Consider the following 19532-nt stretch of genomic DNA (forward strand, 5'->3'; position numbering starts at 1 on the left):
AACTGACTAAATGGACTAAACAGACCAGATGGCAATGGATTCAAATGAAGGGAAGATAAGCTTCACAAGTATTAAATGGACATGGTATTTTTCTTTTCACTGCTGCCAAAATCATGACAGCTACTTCCCTAGGTGAGAGTGCAAGCATATCCCCTTAGCTTGTGTTTTCCAATGACTCTTTAAAATCAAAGCCCACACAGGCAGTAAGGTGGATTTAAAACTGACTGAACTGCTGGGCTTAGAGGGTTGTGATCAGCAGCACAAAGGCCAGCTGGAGGCTAGTTACTATTTGGAGTACCCTAAGGGTACTGGGCTAATACTGTTTAACCTCTCTATTAATGATCTGAAGGTTGTGGGATGGAATGCACTCTCAGCAAGTTTGCAGATACCAAATTAGGCGGAGCGTTTCATACACCAGGAGCTTGTGCTGTAATACTTTTGCAGGTTGGTGAAGTGAACAGAGAGGAACCTCATGAAGTTCAGCAAAGGGAAATGCAAAGCCCTGTACTTTAGAATAACCAGTATGGAGTGGATAGAGGCTTCCTGGCTGTAAAGCAGCTCTGCAGAGCAGGATCTTGGGGTCCTGGCATACAAATTGAGCGCAAGCCAGTACTGCACTCTCACAGCAAGAAGGCCAACAGCATCCTGAGCTGCAGAGATTAACATGGTCAGCAGGTCAATAGAGGTGATTCTTACCCTCTACTCAGCACTGGTGAGGCTGCATCTGAAGTGCTGTGTAAAATTCTGGGCTCACTGATATCGGAAAGACTAGGCATCCTGGAGCAAGGGCCCCCATGACAATTAAGGGACTGGAGCATCTGACATACAAGGAAAGGCTGAAAGAACTTGGGTTAAATAGCCTGGAACAGAGAAAGCTCATGGGGGGTATCAGTAATGTCTGCATATATCTGATGGGAAGGAATGAAAAAGATGGGGCGAGACTCCTCTCAGAGTCTCACTGTCAGTCTCAGTGGTGGCCGGTGACAAGATGAGGTGAGAGCACAGACTGAAATGCAGGAAATCCTGTTTACATGTAAGGAACATCATTTTTGCTGTGAGTGTGGTCAGACACTGAAACAGGCTCCCCAGAGAGCTTGTGGAATCTCTTTCTTTGAGAATATTCAAAACCTGAGTGGACACAGTCCTGAGCAGCCTGCTTTAGCTGTCCGTGCTTTGAGCTAGGGAATTGGAGTAGACAATCTCTAGAGTCCCCTGCCAACCTCCCCTGTTCTGTGATCTTCTCCGTCCATGAAAGAAAAATTATCTTTCCCTTTTATGACTCAGAGACAAACCATTGAGATTTTTAAGGTAAAATATGACTACTCTGTCACACCTGACAAACTTGCACTGTTTTTCCATCGCTTGATTTCTTTTGAGCCCACAGAGTCTTGTCTTTCATTAACCCATTCTTTCCTTGCCTCTGGTGTGTTGCTACTGTTCACCTACACACTCTGTTCTTACCATTCTAGTTCCTTATCAAGTCCTTGGAAGAACATCCCAGTAAAATCCTCAGGTTTGTCTCCATTGCTACCATTTAAAACAGCTTCCTTGCCTTGACTTTCATCTAAGAGTTCACCAGTCTCCTTGTAATGTCCCGTTCACCCTTAACTCCAACATTGAATTTGTATGGCAAAAACACCCAGATCCATGTAGTTGCTACTTGCTGTAGTTGTAATCTGAATAGGGAGTAAGTCAAAAGATAATGGAGTAATGGTGAGGTTAGTATTAAAGTTATTTTGCTTCCTCTTCACCGTCCTTCTGCTTAGGTGTTATGTAGCCTTTGAACTACATCATGAGAGAATTGCTTTAGAAATCTCACAATGCTCTATGCCAATTTAATATTAGCCAGTTAATCTCTATAATGCTATCTTCGGAAACTGTAAGAAAAACGCAAAAGCTAAGGCAAAAAATTGTAGCTGCCTGTTTATTATCATGATGACTGATGCAGTGGAAACCAAGATGTCTTTATGCTTTCATTCAAAAAATAACTTCCTCAGGCAAATGAAACACTAAAATTGGCAATGCTGACTTAATCTCTCAAATCTGGCATATAGGTCTGTACTTCCAGTAAGCCTGGTGCTAGCCAGCAGATTTTACTTCTATTTTAAAACCACATACGTTGTAATTATGTTCTCCCTAGATTTTCTCTTAATTAATTGGAAATATCGGAAGAGTTAATTAAAAATACAAACCTTATTTGATTCTATATCAAACCTGACATTATGATCTTTTTATCTACAAGGCAAGAATTATGTGGGATCAGAAGTCTGAATTATTCATGATAGTTTCCAGCCATTTTTTCCCTCCTCCTTTATTCAGTGTAAAATCTTATAAGCTTTTCTTTCAGTCAAGGTGAAAGCATTATTAAGTCTTGGAAAAGAAACGTACCAAAGACATGTAGCCCTGTGAAATCCTTGTCCTGTAATCCTGGCTTTCTATTCACCATCACTATTCATATCCCACTTTCTGTGTAAGCTTCATGATATATCAGCAGTTGATGAGATTTATTTTTTATACTCCTGTTTTTCTTCTTCATAAAAAAAACTTTATCCATCCCTTCACTTCTCTAGGAGTAACACTGATGTTTGTGATTGTGTCTGCTGGGCTCGCTAATTCAGCCGCTCCATTCAGGATATTGGACAGTTGGTAGAGGGTGGACAGTGAGGGAGGAGGAAAGCTGTACTTGTTAAAATTTAGGACAGCATGTGTAGTGAATTTTAATAATGTTAAGATCCAGTTAAATACTTATGAACTTACGTGGTTGATTTTGTGAGTAGAAATATACTGGCAGGTCATTTCTGAAAGATGCTTTGTGAATTAAAGCTTGACTATAGTGCATTGGACCTCTGTAAGGGGCTAAACAGAATTATTTCTGGTCATTCTGGAGACATGACAACAGATGAGATGCAAGTTGGGTCTGATCTATACTAATGAGTCCTGCACTTCCTGTTTGCAGTATTGCTCCTGATGGCTGTAGCAGCTCCATCTATGTTTTTCTTACAGGCTCTGACTTCATCTGTCATGGTATTCTTCCTCTTAAACAAACACATTTCTATAAGGTTAAAAGGACAAAGACTATTGTTTTTATATTCTTTGTCTCTAACCTTTTAAAAGTAGATCACTGCCTTTAAGGTGAAATTAGAAGGTATAGAGAATTCAGTATGCAAATAGCATGTGTACCAGATGATCTGAAGGGAGCCTGCACATTTCCATAGAAAACAAATGTGAGTGTAGGAAAGCAGATGCTTTCTACCAACAGAGTGTACATACAGTTCTCAAGAGGACCTGAACAGCAATTTCTTTCCAGACTGCTGGAAGTATGCAAATTTCTGCAGAATTAAATGTGAATTTAAAAGAAATGGCATCTGTTAAGGACAAGACAACCCAAAGAGGCAGTTGGGAACTAAATAATATAATCAAGATCTTTAACAGGCTCAGCAGCATGTATAAAGTCAATGACTCAAGTGTCACCTGTTTTTAGCAAAAACTTAAGTGGTCATGTTGAAAAGCTGTCTCTGAAGAGTATGGCATTTGGAGTGTTTATCTGTGACCGTGAAGAAGGACATTAGTATGGTGTGGGGTTTTTTTTCAGATGATTCTCCATCAAAAAGCGTCATCTGTTCAGTTGAGCTGCTCCTAGGATATAGTCAGTGATGCGCTTGTATCACCAGCATTATGTTTGCTATTTTTGACTGCTAGTTTAGCCCAGTAAGTCTAAGTAGGTTTGATTCTGTCTTGACACATGCGTAATCACCACAATTATTAATTTAAAGTCTTACTGCTGGACATCTTTCGAGCTGATGGCTGTGGGACTGGATGAATGTTACTGACGTTATTGTCTGAAGGCAAGGGAATAGTGCTAAATGCAGTAGCATGATTTTGCACAAGGGGTATTGCTGGTGAGCCAGCAGCCAGCTGCATAGGCATGGGAGGTGTGGGTTTTTTCCTGCTTTCTGATAAAGCACACCATTACTGGAATGGGGGCAAACACACAGGATGGCAGAATTCAGGTTTGCCAGGTGGTTCTGCCTCCACTCTTCCCTGTTCCCCCCACAGAATCCAGCTGCTCAGTTCATCCTGCTGCTTTGTTGTGTCTTAAAGATTCCATTTAATCACTCCATTTTCACGGAAGTGCCCACATGAGGGCAGGGAGGGCAGGAGATGTTGATTTAGGAGAATGTGCAACACACACTTGGTAAAAATTTTGATGAAACCTGTAAGGTCAGATGTGTCTGTTTAGATGTTCTGGAAGCAACACATTTTCAGACCTTTTGAAAGCTGTCAAAAGGCAGTAAAGGTCACTGCTTATAATTTTAGGAATTTAACTTCAAGCATTCATGTATGACAAGGCTTGACCAGGATTCTCATGGCAGGAAACCCCCTGTATGACCTGGAGCCTACCGAGCCCCACTGTACTGGTGCACTTTCATAAACACAGTGAGTGTCTGGGCTGTCATCCACCTCTCCTCTCATACACTCCACAAACAAGGAGCAAAGTAAACAGGGGTTTACTGAGCTGGTAGGTATAGTGTTACAGAATCATAGACTAGTTAGGGTTGGAAAGGACCTTAAGATCATCCAGTTCCAACGCCCTGCCATGGGCAGGGACATCTCACACTAAACTATGTCACCCAAGGCTCTGTCCAGCCTGGCCTTGAACACTGCCAGGGATGGAGCATTCATGACTTATTTCAGAGCAGAAATAGTTGAACTGATAACTAAAAGTAACCTAGTCGGCAGGGGAGACACTGCCATTGCAAGGGTGAGTTTGCCAGGTAAGGTCATCTCCACGAGCAGAGTCTTCTCAGCACTGTGGGTTATTCTTCTTCATACTCTGCCCATGTGTTTTAAAGACATTGTGTCTGTAAAGCCACAGATCTGTTACTCTCGTGCAGCCCGTGGATTGGGCATAGAGGATTATCAAAATTTGCATTCTCTGGCTGTTTTTTCGCTACTTAAGAATCTGCTTCTTACAACTGAATAATTTGTAATTTTTTTTCTTCACACAGGTTGTAATCCTCGGCAAACATTCTAGAGGCTATCACTACATGTTAGCTAATCTGGTAAGAACTTGTCTTCATTACAAGCATAGCTAAATTTTAAAGGGTAACATATTCTGTTCAGGTTGTGGCAACTTTAATCAGCAAAAGAGGAAATGCATGGGTGAGTTCTTGGTTTTTGAGAAATTACTGCAGTAAATACTAGAACTGGTAGGTTATAGTAATTTGTACCCCATTATGGCCTTTCTTTTGTCTAAGAATCTCATATCGTCTACTAATTTTAAAATAATAATTTAATTATGTTTTCCACTGATCTGTATCCTCATAACCAACGCTTGATAAATCAAATCATCTACGTAACGTATTTGAAATTTAAGCACTCCACAAAAAATAACTGTAGCATATTTGTGTATAAAATAAGTGATTAAAGGCTGCAAATTAGAACAGTTCCATCAAGTAAACCAGGCAGGTTGTTTAGCTGTTCTTTTGTATTTCAAAGTGTAGGGCTGCGCCTGTGCATGTGTTGACCTACCAGCACAAGACAGTACATTTTTGTCTGTATTAGAGCTTCTTCTGGATTCTGGAATTGACTTTTAGAGATGTGTATGATGTCTTTGAAACTCCATCTGCTAGAGTTCCTTAGATAAAGGGTTGTATTGAAATTGATCCTGGAGCAAGTCTAATTCTTGCGTTCTGTGTGAGTGGAAAAATGTTCCTCCAAAATTCTCACTTTCAAGTTAGAAATCCCATTTGCTAGCAGATTCTCTGTATCCATGTTTTGGTGTGATTAAAGCAGAAAAGACAATTTTTAAAATAGCCTTATTTATGTGACTTTAAGATGTATCATTTTGACTGTATGACTTTAAGATGAGTCATTTTGCATTATAAGAACCCATCATGATCTTACTGATGAGTGTATGCATAGAAATACAGGGGTTCTTATTCTAGGTTGCCTTTTAGCATGTGTAACCATTGACGTTCAGATAAACATGACTGCAATCAAGTCACACTAATCAAAAAGACACCAATTTACTGCTTCAGGTATAAATAACAACAGAGTGGCAGAGAATCATCCCTTATATTTGCAAGTAAAACGCTAAGTAATGCTGTGATGGAGAGCTGCCTCACAAGAGGCATGTGCTCTGCCTCCACAGAACAGTATGGGTGTTGAGTGGTATTCTGCTCCAAGCACTGAATCTTCATGTGCACTTCGCTGTATAAAAGGGATTGAGGTCTTGGACCTTTCACCATGATGAAGAGAAGAGTGTAAATAGTACTTCAAGTTTCTCCACTTTCTTCTTTCTGACCAGTGGATATTGCGTACAGCATTGCCACCGCACAACAGGGCAGTTTTCTATTACAAAGGTCTGAACAGGTTGACATTTTAAATTCTATTCTACGCCACTATCACACTCCCAATTACGATAATAATTGTCTTCTAGGTAGAATATTTTCATCTAGCAAGAGGGAAATTAATGTTTCTTTTGTGCTACGCTTGTAGCAGGTAAAATTGAGCCTAGGAAAAGGGGATTGGGATGACAATGATTCTTGTTTTCTGCATGTGTCCTCCCAGGGTTTCACAGACATTGTTCTGGAGAGAGTAATGCATGGAGGTGCCAATGTTACTGGATTCCAGATTGTTAATAATGAAAACCCGATAGTTCAACAGTTTCTACAACGCTGGGTGAGGCTCGACGAAAGGGAATTCCCTGAAGCCAAAAACTCACCATTAAAGGTATTTATTTTACCCTGACAGTGATGATGATGATTGTACAAGTTGCTTTTAACAATTATTTGAAGTTTTTTAACCCCAGATGCCTGCATGTGTATGGTACAGACACTTCATTAGAATACATTGCAAAATTCACTGTACTTCCAGAAGAGAGAAAGAGGCAGAGGCTGTTAGTTGGACAGGAGTGCCCAGTGTGGTGGGATTTCCTCAGGGGCAAAGGCTTGGTCTTGCAAATCCTGTTGTTGTGTAGTGGATGTAAAAACTTCTAACTTGAACTTCTTAAGTTAGTCTTGGGGGGTGGCGACTAGCTAAGTTAGCTTCTGGATGCAAACTGTGGGTTACTAGGCCATTTTAACACTAATAGAGAATTTCATGTGCAAAATTGGATTCACTGAGAAGCCGCTGCCACCTCCTAGGCACTGCTGACAGTTGCCCTCATAATGTAACCCCATATTTTACACTACTGTCCGTTACTTAAACACTCTGGATATTTTATCTCAAACCAATAAAATTGTCCTGATTTTTTTGAATGAAAGTCACAAGTTCACAAAAACTGTTACAGTCTGGGTGAAGTGAAGGCTCCTGTTATTGGGAGACCTGTTAATATCTCTCCCAGGTATTTTTCTGCCTAAGCATCTCTATAGTAGAGGGGGACACTATTCACTGTCATATCGAGACATGAATCGAGGGTACTCTTCCAGTGATGGAAATCATTAAATCTTCTAGGACCACCGCATATTATTAATATTTCTATTACATTCTTTCTTCCTCTTTTGATGAGGCCTGTTCTTTTTCATCAATATGCATAGGTGAATAGAACCTGGGGCTGGTGGTGGATGAGAGGACCTTGAATTCTGTCACTCTTAGAAGTCCAGTTCTCCACATCATATATACTAACTGTCTCAGGGAAGCCAAACCTGTTGAAGAACCATGGCTGTGATGAGACAGTTCATGTCTTTCCTTCTTGATTTGGGAAGGACTCGTGCAAATTGATGACTGGATTTGGAATTCAAAATTACTCTGACAAACTGGAGTAATGTCTTGATTTTAGTGAGACAAAGGTCAGGGAAGAATAAAATGCTAGCTAGGAAGGAAAAGTCTAGTCCAGTCTGATGCATGGTGGGGGGCATACCAGGGGTAGGTGGTAGCACTGTGTTGGACTACAGACAGAATAGGACCTGGTTATGAGGTTCTGCTGCCAGAGGCCGATGCCATTCAGAGGCATACGTTTCCATTCCCTGAGAGCAAGTAATTTCTGTGGGGGAGGAGAATTATCTTAATCCCACACCAACCCACAGCCTTGCTGGCATTTCAGAGGAAGCAGAGAAAGGCAAACAGAGGCCCACAGTGCTCGGATTAGTGTATTGTTCCCTGTTGATTAGGACCTAAGCCTGCTTTCTAAACCTTTCTAGCAGTGATGCAGAAGTGAAGATAAGTATCATACTGATCTTAAAAGCTCTGAAATATATAAAGGTAACCTAGGAAGATTTTATTCCACTTAAAAGCAATTTACCTTGAGGAAAAAATTATTTTCTACCCTTAGAAAACAATTTTAAGTATATGGTACAAACACAAAGATTACATTATGTTTCCACGAATGTACCACTCATTACAGAAACGTGCAGAGTATTTGTCAATCAGACAAAAAGCATATTTAAAAATTGAGGTACAATATTTTTGATTAGGAAATAAAATTGCCTAGAGATTAAAGCCCTGATGTTTAATTTATTCCTTATTTTATCAGCCTTTCCCTTCTCTCTCTCTTTCTTCTCTTTGCATGTTCATGCATTTATAAGTAGAATTCAAATAAAGTACAAAATTAGATAGCTCTCTTGGCATGACTTGGAAAAGACTGCATTAAGGTTACTGACAATTGACGCAGTCTACTGAAAAAAATTATCAGCGTGTAAGTTTTATGTAGTGCTAGATTGGACAGCTATTACAAGATTTTTCTAATACAAGAACAAATACCTTAAAATTATGGCCTGATTCTATATTGTGTGGAATCTGACATATAACCTTTGTTAACTTACTAGAAGAGGAGAGGATGATCATTGCCAAGCATCACAGAAAGAGGTAAAGATGGGCAGGATCAAAAAAGTGCCTGTGCTTAAGTACAGTCAGAGCAGGGTGATACAGTCAGAGCAGGATCCACACTCAGTAACTGCTGTCATTTAAAACTATGTAAGAATGTCTGCTGTAAAACCTTCTTCACAGTCCTACCTTTGCACTCTTTTTTTATCAGATGTGGTTCTCTTGATGTGTGCATGCAGACACACCTCGTTCTGTGCAGATTTCCTAAGGCAAGAGTTTGCAATAAGATAATACACATTTTAAAGAAATACAGAACACCAATTGTACTACTCTGCTCTACAGGATAGCATTAACTTCTGCTGAATTTGATAAGTCTTATCCACAAAGAGAATGAAGTTGAAACCTGGATTTCCGCCTTTCTAATTCACGCAGTATCTTCTGGCACTAACTCCAGCATAAGGTTCATCAGGAGCCAGGAGCATTATGGTATCAAAGAGACAGCCAAGGGAAGGGCAGCCACACCAGCACATGCAGATACCCCTTATATTCTTTTTTTCTTCTCTGCATTCTCTTACAAACGCTGTGGCGATACAGAAGGTCAGTTATAGGGGGTTTGAAATCTGGTCTTACAAACTGAGCATGTTCAATTGCTCTCAGTATGTACGTGTTGAAACGGTATCCTGGTGTGCTGTAATGCCGGTGAAAACCAAAGATGTCATATGCAGAGCCTGGTCCACTGTAGGAGGGAAGAACTTTCAGCAAACACATAAATGTGGAGAAAAACCCACCTCCATGTCGCTTCATAGGTAAATTTTTGCAATTGGGAGGTGTCGCTAGACACATACAACAAGCAATGGCTGAAGTTGACAGTAACATGGACAAGTAGTTAAGGAGTCTGAGGGGTTCTGTTGAAGAGTTGCTGCTACACAAATCTTACCACCCTCCTCAGAGAAGGCAGATGGGGAATTCCCAAGGGGATGTAATGCCTAAAGTGTGTTTTGTGAGTACTTGCTTGTATAGCTGTCTTCTGTGAAAAGTAATCTGATCTATTCTTTACCACAGATGCTACCTGATCAGGACTGTGGTCCAAACAGAAATGATTTATGTTAACTTCAATTCAAAACTCTCTTGGCAGTCTTGTTAAAAAAAAACGCTCCAAACAAAAACCAGTATGAGCTCTTCTTTGCTATTGGTAGCAGTATGGGCCAGCATGGAATTGCAGACTTTGGTAGTGACATCACTTAGATAAACTTGCTTCCAATTAAATTTAAACTTTATACAACTATAAACTGGCTTTGTTATTTTGCTGCTAGATGCTATCCAAAATGAAAGTATTTTTACTGTGTTAATTGAAATAGATGGAGTCGATAAGCTACATAAAATATCTGTGGCAGGACAGAGAGCAAGAAAAAGGGCTTGCAAGCATGATTCCTCTAAGAGTATTTTAACAAAGAGAAGGACTAGGCCTGATAAACCTGGGCAGTACTAAGGTTGCAGTTTGTGACCATATTTTATTTGCATCAATTTTAGTATACATCTGCACTGACCCATGATGCAGTCCTAGTCATAGCAGAGGCTTTCCGTTATCTCCGAAGACAGCGTGTGGATGTTTCCAGGAGAGGTAGCGCTGGAGACTGCCTGGCTAACCCTGCAGTACCGTGGAGCCAAGGAATTGACATAGAAAGAGCACTGAAAATGGTAAGGGCAAACACACCGGCTAATGAATGTTTATATTCCACAACAGCAGCAATTCTGCTGGGACTGAACTGCATCCTTCTCCATGTACTCACACAAACACCTGCAGCTCCTAAGGAAAAAGAAGACGGAAAGAAAAATCTTAATGACAAACGATGTATAAGATACACTCAAAAACCAAGTTAGATCTCAAAACTGGCCAAAATCACATCCCTCTGGCACCAGTGCAGCATCTGCCCAATTGTCTCCACCAGGGCACCTACAGTGTGACTCCACTGTAAAACCCAAGCTTCCCATCAGAGTGAGCATGAGCCATTTTGCAAACAAACATGTATTAAGGGTTTCTTAAAGTCAGGCTGAGCCTGCAAATCTGACTAACAGAACTAGACTGGGATACCTGTATTTATGGACTTAAGCGCATGTATGAGGTGTTGATAATTAGCTAGTGGAAAGCCAACTCAGATTGGTTTAAAGCAGTGGAAAAAATGTTGTTGGTCATAGCAATACTGCTGGCTTTCAGCACCAGGCTGAACCTTGACACAGTTTAGCCTCAAACCAGTTCTGTTTCCTGGCATAACTTTGCACTCAGCCTGATTACCTTCTGCATGACCTATTTTTATCCCTAACACTAGTTATTGCATGGGATTCTACCTCACTTATGTCTCTGATTTTGTTGGTTTTTAACTCTTCTTAGACTGCTATGTGTGTTAAAGCAACAGAAAAAATTGGATAACATTTCTGTAGATATAAGAGATGAGAATATGTTCTGCTTTTGATCTGGCTCAAATAACTCGAAAAGAAACCTGTTAGAATAGATTATATTAATGCACGCATAGAACTGCAGTGAGTTATATCAGAATTAAGGCCATGTTAGGTATAAACAAATCCTAGGTCAGCCTTCAAACACTTAGCTTAATTACTGCTTCTTCTCAATTACCAAATTGGAAGGATTATATCAGAAGGCTATGATGTGTTATAGAAGGTTATAGTCAGATTATATCACTCGTAAGACTGAGATAGTTCGGTCTCACGTTGCCAAAGCTCTTTTTATGCAGTTATGTCACTTCCTAACAAATGCCTTAACTACACATTCCCTAATGCTAATTAAATTCAACCTTCACAATAGTTAAAGAATTTGTACTGTCCATTTGAATTTAATTACAAGCAAAACATAGAACTCCTCCAAATGAGACATGAGGTGTTCTTGTCAACAAAGAAAACCAACACCTCTACAAGTGCTACCTCAGATCAATCATTCCACACTGCCTTCCAGACCTCCTCCTGTCCATCACACTCTCCCTGTATTCAGGTAATGATCTTGAATCTTTGCTGGAGAAAAACTCTTTTATTTAACAGCGCTTCCTCTCCACTCTGTAGCTACAACTCAGATGAGAGTATTTTTTCCAAGACATCCTTGGAATGCCCTGTGCCAGCAGAAGGTTCAGTGCCACACTCTAAGTCATCCCCCTGGCAAAAGGGAAATGGGCATTACCTGAGTCTGCGTCCCTCCAGCCTTGAACACTCTTTGATTCTTGAACACTTGATTCTAAGACATCAGAACGGCAGCAGACCATTTACCTGAGCAGATCTGGGCAGTTATAAATTGTCACTCCATTTGTGCTTGCCTCCACAGGCTCCTGCCAGAAGCATTCTGAGTCCTGGTGAGCTTTCCTGCCTTGGTGCAGCCACGTTTTGGAAAGTGCTGAGTTTCCCCACCAAAAATAGAAATAAATTATAGTTGAAGTCAAAAGGTGTCAAGTGCACAATGCTCGTGTCTCAGTACACGTCGGGGTGAAGCCAGCCTAACAAGCTGTGCTGAGACTGCTGTGCTGAGGTAGCCAGGCAGCTTCCAGCAGGCGCCAAAAAGCAGGCACAGCAACTCACATCTGGCTGCAAATTCATTTACTCTGTCCACAGCTGATGAAACCTCTCGGGCAAATTTGGCTTTCAAAGTCCCATTCACCTCTCTAGCTTCCTGGAGACAGGAATAACTGACATGCTCTTCCAGACCCCTGAAATGATATAAAACTATCTTAAGAAAGGTTCAAACCCACTTACTGATTAAAAAAATCATGCTTCTTATGTGTCAGTCTGACTTTGGCTCACTGGATAATATGGGGTCCAAGGAATTTTGGCTGGTTTTATGTAGCCTTGTCTACCGTAACGAGTTTGATTGCACCACTTCTAAACCATAAATAGCAGATCAGTCACCAGTCCTGAAGAGCTTCCTTTGACTAGACTTCCATCACCTCTTCCTGTAATTTCTACGGCATTTTGCTAAATATTAAAGCTAATTTACCCCTCCTGAAGTTTCAGACTGTTACCCCTTCTGCCTGAGATGACAGCTTGTCAGTGTTGATAAGTGATAAATGGAAATATCTCACCCTTTCATACAGGGAACCAAGGAAGATTTTTTTTCTTTGAAACAAAGTACTTCATACTTCCTGTTAAGATGATTCATGTGAGTAGGTAATGATAATGACTTACCGTCTGTACACCCATCCATCCAGATTGAGACCAAAACTCCATAAGCAGTAGAGACAATTGTCTGTGCTCATTCAGAGAAGACATTCATTCCTTTCTCCTACGCTGGGACTGATCTTAAAATAAAGCACTTCCCGGAATGAGCAATGCTACAGGATTCTGGTACATATCACAAATCAGTACCACATTGTGAGGGGTTTAATGGCACTGAACTGTTGCATGTGCCTCACTGATACTCCCTTCTGTGTCTGTGAACCCGGTGTGATTAAGCATGGAAGAATCCGTCTTTCTTATATTTAACATACCTGCAGATCTAATTTCACTTAAATGCAGCTCACTGCAGTTGTGAGTCACCAGCTGAGTACTAACTATCAAACAGAGGAGTTAGATTGTTTCTGTTACGAAGAATGCAACTGACTGTGTTAAAAGCGCTACAAGCCTCTTAGGTAAAACTTGTGCTAGAGCCAGTGGGTTCCTGCAAAATGTAACAAAGGGAAAAATAAAGTGAATCTTTTATTAAAATGTGGTTTTTTTCTATTTATTCCCTTAAGGTTCAAGTTCAAGGAATGACAGGGAACATCCAGTTTGACACCTATGGGCGGAGAACAAATTACACAATTGATGTGTATGAAATGAAAGCAGCTGGATCACGGAAGGTGAGTCTCAAGATATGCATCCCGATTTCACATCTTCACAGATATTTATTCCAGCAAAGTAATGAAACTCAAAAGTACTACACAGGCCCTGTAATAACAGGGCCCTGAGGAAACCCCACCTTCTCGCTGTCTTCTCTGTCTCAGGAACCTCGTTCTGTTCTGTTCCTGGGCCAAACCACTCACCCTGATTAGTATCTTCATCAGTTTCCGTGTCAACTTCAGACTGCAATTTTTCCCCTAAAACCTTTCTGGAGCTTTTCTGCTACCAAGCACAATACCTGCTGTCATGGTCCTGTGCTCAGCCTTGTCTCCTTAAATTCTGTTCCATCTTTCCCTTCCCCTCCACAACAGGTCTCGGAGGCATAGCGAAACAGGAGCCTGTGGATTTTAGAAACTTTCTGAAATGAACAGAAAATAAGTTTGGTTTCAATTAGAATTTGCTACTCATTCTCTTGTCTCCTAAATAAAGTACAGACCCTAAGTGGGATAGGTGCCTAGCACCCTGTTATGGAAGGAATTTAGAGCAGATTTTCAAAAATAATGATGTAAACAGGGTTTCAGGAGAATTGAGAGAAGAGTCCATGCCAAGGCATGTAAATCCCCCTGATTTCACCTGGTGAAAGGTACCTAACCTGCTCAGACACCACTGAGAATCCTTAGACTCTTCTGCACATACTTGACAAGAAAACACCTCTGGACATGGCTTAGCCATTCAGCTAGGTTTATAGTGCCAACAGCAGTGTTACTTCTGTGTTATGCAGAAACTGATGTAAGCCCATAACAGTGTAGTCACAGCACCATGAACATCAGCACAAGCCAGCTGACAAATAGCCACCTCATGTTCACCGAGGGTTTTGTATCCCATACTGAAGATAATGATGTGCCTGCATTGCTAATGATATCTGGGCATCCACTCTGAAACTAGCTCAGGCATGTCTGCAGGGACTGTATTCACTGTCCAAACCATGGCAGGATATGGATAAAAATGATAAAATCAAAGGATTTTACTCAGAGTGCTGTGCAGTTTAATTTCTTGTCTGTAGTGTATTCTTATGCTGTAGGTGCATGAGAATTTATTCCACAGGCACCATGATGATGTGAATTTAGATAGAGGGAATTTAATGCGCATTTTCACTTAGAACTGGCTTGTATTTATTTAGGGGTCTGCTTGAGAGCATGATTTCTTCAAAGAAATTAGATTAAAGCTAAAGTAGTCCTTCAATGGCAAGAATGTTGCATAAGTGTTACGAAGCCCTATCTTTTGAGCTTGCTGTTTCAAGTTCATGCACCCGAGTCCTTGCAAACATATACAGTGAGGTAACAATCTTCATTTTTATAGGTTGGTTATTGGAATGAATATGAAAGATTTGTGCCAGCATTAGATCAGCTGCCCTCTAATGACAGTTCATCTGTGGAGAACAGAACTATAGTAGTCACTACCATCTTGGTAAGTTTTATGTTCTTAGTGTGTTTGTGTTTGGGAAACAAGACACGTGTCTCCTGAGGTGTGTTAGACACCTTGCCAGGAGGCAAATGTTGAATACTATGTGACTTCAAGTGACTGAAAAGTTCAGTATCTTCCAGAGATGTACTGAGGGCTTGACCCTGCAAACTTCTCTGTGTATCGATAGCCTTATTCACATAAGGAGCTCACTGAGCTCAACACTCTGCTGCTTCTCAGACACTTGAACTCAATTGAATGTCTCACAGAAGTTATTATGCATGTATGTAATTGACTGCAGGATCTGGCCTTCCTGCTGTAGGTTCAAATCTTGCACCCCTCACTCAGGTACAGCTCCTGTAAACTCAGCACCTGTGGACTGAGTAAGGGTGGCCTGTAGAAGCCTGTAGAGAACCGGAGCTGCTCTAGCACTGGGTGAAAAGTGACCTATACCTGTGCAATTCCAGAGGAGTAAAGCTTTTCCTGTGTCTCACAAACAGCAGCATGTGTGTCTGTCCCAATGCCTCTAGCAGATGTGTTATGTACAATATTGTTTGTGACTTTTATGGCTGTTACAGTTCTACTAAGCATGAACCAATTTTGTGCTACTTCCTGACGCACTGTATTTTACACTTTTATGGATTTAGTGAGATATAATCAGAATTTCAGCTAGAATTTTCCAAGAAGGCTAAGGGAATTTAGTTGCAAAAATTGCTGCTTCTTAGCTTCCCTTAGGCTGCTTTGAAACTATCTCCATCAGAGCCCCATTCTAGGCCACTGGGGCCTTAGGAAATGATTTTGATGGTACAGGTGTTGGGTATGTCAGTTCTTTAACACCTGAGTTATTACTGCAGTGGTGCTATTTGACTGTCTAATCAGGCCTAATCCTGCAAACAGAAGTGTTAACTTTGTTAAACTGGAATAGTCCTGTTGTCTTTAGTGGGTCTGTACTAGGAACTAAATCAATGGTATATGTGGCTGTAGGATCAGACAAGAATTTTTGAACTCCAAAAGCCTGTCTTTCTAATTGCTGTACCAAAGCAGGAAATACTGTAAATACTTGCCAGTAATGTAGAGGATAATAACAGCTCTTATTTTGTATGTTTTAAAGCTGTATTTTACATTCATAGACTTTTGATCTTTTGTTTCAAAGGAATCGCCATATGTAATGTATAAGAAAAACCATGAACAACTAGAAGGGAATGAGAGATATGAAGGATATTGTGTAGACTTAGCTTCTGAAATAGCAAAACATGTTGGAATAAAATACAAACTGTCAATTGTTGGAGATGGGAAATATGGAGCTAGGGACCCTGAGACTAAAATATGGAATGGCATGGTGGGTGAACTGGTCTATGGGGTAAGTTTCTCTTAACCTTCATTTTAATGTTCTTTATCAAAAGTTATGCTGAAAGTTAATAAACTGCAAAATAAAGATGATTTGTTTGAATACCACCTTTTAAATTCTAGGTATTTCTTTGCAGTGCTACTGTTGTAGTTTACATTTCTAATCATTTCGTTGCAGGAAAGTGTCACTTTTTTTCTGCTGTTCTCCAAATCAGAGTCCATAAAATGTTAAGAAATGGCATTGGGCAAATTTCAAATCCTTGTCTACAGCAGAATTTTTATTTTGCCCTTCATAAACTGCTTTTGCATTTGCCATGTTTCCTTTTCTCTGTCAGTCTTGGAAGTGCTGATAGGGTGCCCCTCTCATTAAAGTTCTGATGCTATGATGCTAGCCCTTGCTGGATCACTGATGTCAGTTTGTGTTTGACCAGAGACTAAGGACTCAGCCCCATGGTTGGGTAAGAAGCAATGCAGGTGTGAAATTACCCACATCCTTTTTCGTTTTAAATGCTGGCTTTAAAAAACAACTGTCAGACAAAAAAAAAAAAAAAAGCCCTCTAATTCATTGCATTCATCTTTATATTTCTACCCTGGGTGTACATTGCTTTGTTTAGTAAGAACAAAAACGGTCCAGAATTGCCGTTTTAGAAACTTCTTTGAAAATGAGAATTTTGGAATACAGATAAACCAGATGGAAGGAGGAGAAAATTGGCTTTGCAGAAAAGACTTTACAAGCTGATATTTCATCTTCTTTTTTTTTCCCCAAATGGTGATGAGATGATTTGTGATTCCGCCCAAATCTTTACAGTTTATTTTTAACAAGCTCTGCTTTATTAAAAATATCTGAGCAGGAGCGAATATTTCAGTTGCCTCCTTTTGTTCTGTAGCTGAGTGTAATTTCTAAAAGTCACCTCAAAATTTCCTTGGGATAACATGTCACGGTTCTTGCAAAATGTTTGGTGAGATAATTCCTTCCAAATGAATCTGGCTTTTTAAAGTAATTGCTAGATTTGCAGAAGTTTTCTTATTCTGGCTCAGTGAGAGCAAGTTGATGTTTTATTCTGGTAAATCCTGATGCCTTAGTACATACTTGGTAGCCTATTTGACTCCAAAATATTTTATATAAGCAACAATGGTTTTGTAGTATTGCATTAAGGGGAGGGTGGGAAATCTGCTGATAGAGAAAGTGAACGGGGGTCTGGACCCCTGTGTTACATCTTCTCTTCCCTGTTGCACTGAGGTTTGATATTATGCAGATATCTGAACTCCCATGCCTTAATTAGGTGATTTGGGAAACTGGTTTTACCGCTTTTAAAGACTACAAGAGCATTGATAACCTCTGAAGCAAAGGTTTAGTTTAGTTCCAAGCAAATTACACTGCAGTGGAAACCCAAACCCTCAGTTTACCTATATGTAGTTCAAGAAATACCAAGAGTATTAGCTGTAATTGAGTCCTTTTGATATATTTGCAAGTCACAAGCCATGAAACAGTTTATTCACTTAAAAAAGTAATCATACTATATGCAAAAGGCATGACAAAATAGAACCTGAAATTACTGCTAGGGCACAGAGACCATCTACACTAGAATAGGAAAGGTGTGATACAGGCCACTGCCTCTGGGACTTGGGCCGAGTAAGATTAGCCTGTGCAGTTGCTGTACGATGAAAGATCCGTCTGGATAACAGGCAGCAAAAATGATCAGAGGGCTGGAACGCTTCTCCTGTGAGGAAAGGCGAAGAGACTTGGGGTCGTTCAGCCTGGAGAAGGCCCTGGGGAGAACTTAGAGCAGCCTCCCAATACTTAAAAGGGACTCATAAGAGAGATGGAGACAGACTGTTTAGCAGTGCCTGTTGCGATAGGATGAGGCATAATGGTTTTAAACTAAGAGAGGGTAGATTTAGACTAGATTTAAGGAAGAAATGTTTTACATTGAGGGTGGTGAAACACTGGAACACAGGTTGGCCAGGGAGTTGGTAGATGCCTCATCCCTGGAAGTGTTCAGGGTCAGGTTAGATGGGGCTTTGAGCAACCTGGTCTGTTTGAAGATGTCCCTGCTCATTGCAGGGGGTTGGACTAGATGACCTTTAAAGGTCCCTTCCAGACCAAACCATTCTGTGATTCTATGATAAACAAGTTGGTTGCAGCTGCCTTTTCCACAGCCTCTTGGAAGGAGCCTTGCTCAGAGAGCTCTGCCTCCTTCACGTTAATCAGCCCTAGCTACTTCCCTTTGACCCAGCCGTGCTGGTTGACCTTTCCCCACCAGCAAAAACGAGCCTCGCAGGCACCACAGAGCATACCTTAAAACAGCCTCTAACCCACCCCACCACTCTAATTTTCTCCTGCAAAAAATGTCTGTTCCTTTGTATTCTGAAGCCCAGTTTTCATCTGTGTTTTCTCATTAATGAAAAACAGAAGAATGTTTCCCTCCCTGACCCCCAACAGCTCCTCTTCTCGTGCTGTGAGCTCAGTTATGGAAGCTCTTCACTGCAGTGCTCAATTATTCAAAGGTCAGATGCATCCCTTGAGGTTTGACTGTAGACCCAGGTTAATGCTTACAGCCCAGTGCTGCTGAGCTAGCTCCCCATCCTGCAGAGCTGAACTTCTCAGCTGGCAAGTTGCACAGAAATCCACCTGGCTTTCTGTAGGCAAGAAAGCAGCCCCTGAACTCTTAAGTAGAAACCTCACCAGCCCTCCAGATCCTTTCCTAGCTATGTGAGCAAACACCACCAAATACCCTTGGCCTCTTTCTCTATCTGTTGAGAGGGGGCTGTGTACCACACTCACGAGGATGTGCACAAAGCCCTTTGAAGATGAAAAGTGCTCTAGAAGTGCTAATTATTTGGAGCGAGTGCCTCATTTACGTGCTGACTTTCCTTTACCTCTCAGGGGCTTAAAACTCTATTAGGGAGCTAAAACTGTATGTTATCCCTGATGCCCCCGTGAGCCTTGTCTTAAAAAAGTGACTGTCTTTGGCTCCTCTGGATTCCATTTTGGGAAGACAAGAGGGAGATTAGATTTTAAATGCCTTTATTAGCATGTATGGAAGAGAGGCATGAGGGGGATAAAAGGGGCCTGATTGGTTTTGGTACCAGTTATCCAGAAGCTGAACTGAGTAGTGGCAGAAAACGCAATCTTTTAGATT

The 19532-nt window shown here is 40.8% G+C and overlaps 1 protein-coding gene across 3 annotated transcripts in view; it reads left to right on the forward strand.

Moving 5' to 3' along the window:
- Positions 1–19532, forward strand: part of GRIA3 (glutamate ionotropic receptor AMPA type subunit 3) — a 146055-nt gene that overhangs the window by 77808 nt on the left and 48715 nt on the right. For all 3 annotated transcript variants that reach the window (XR_008974322.1, XM_057425122.1, XM_057425121.1), the window contains exons 5-10: positions 5010–5063; positions 6574–6735; positions 10297–10464; positions 13497–13601; positions 14941–15048; positions 16196–16402. Coding sequence is in view for 2 of the 3 variants with exons in the window: in XM_057425122.1 (XP_057281105.1) it covers positions 5010–5063; positions 6574–6735; positions 10297–10464; positions 13497–13601; positions 14941–15048; positions 16196–16402 (804 nt within the window). In the remaining variant the exon portion in view is untranslated. The remainder of the gene's footprint in view (positions 1–5009; positions 5064–6573; positions 6736–10296; positions 10465–13496; positions 13602–14940; positions 15049–16195; positions 16403–19532) is intronic.

The sequence above is a fragment of the Pezoporus wallicus genome, unplaced genomic scaffold, assembly GCF_028554395.1.
Source record: "Pezoporus wallicus isolate ANWC-B61680 ecotype Strahan unplaced genomic scaffold, APGP_CSIRO_Pwel_v1 scaffold_6445, whole genome shotgun sequence".
NCBI classification, from domain to species: Eukaryota; Metazoa; Chordata; class Aves; order Psittaciformes; family Psittacidae; genus Pezoporus; species Pezoporus wallicus.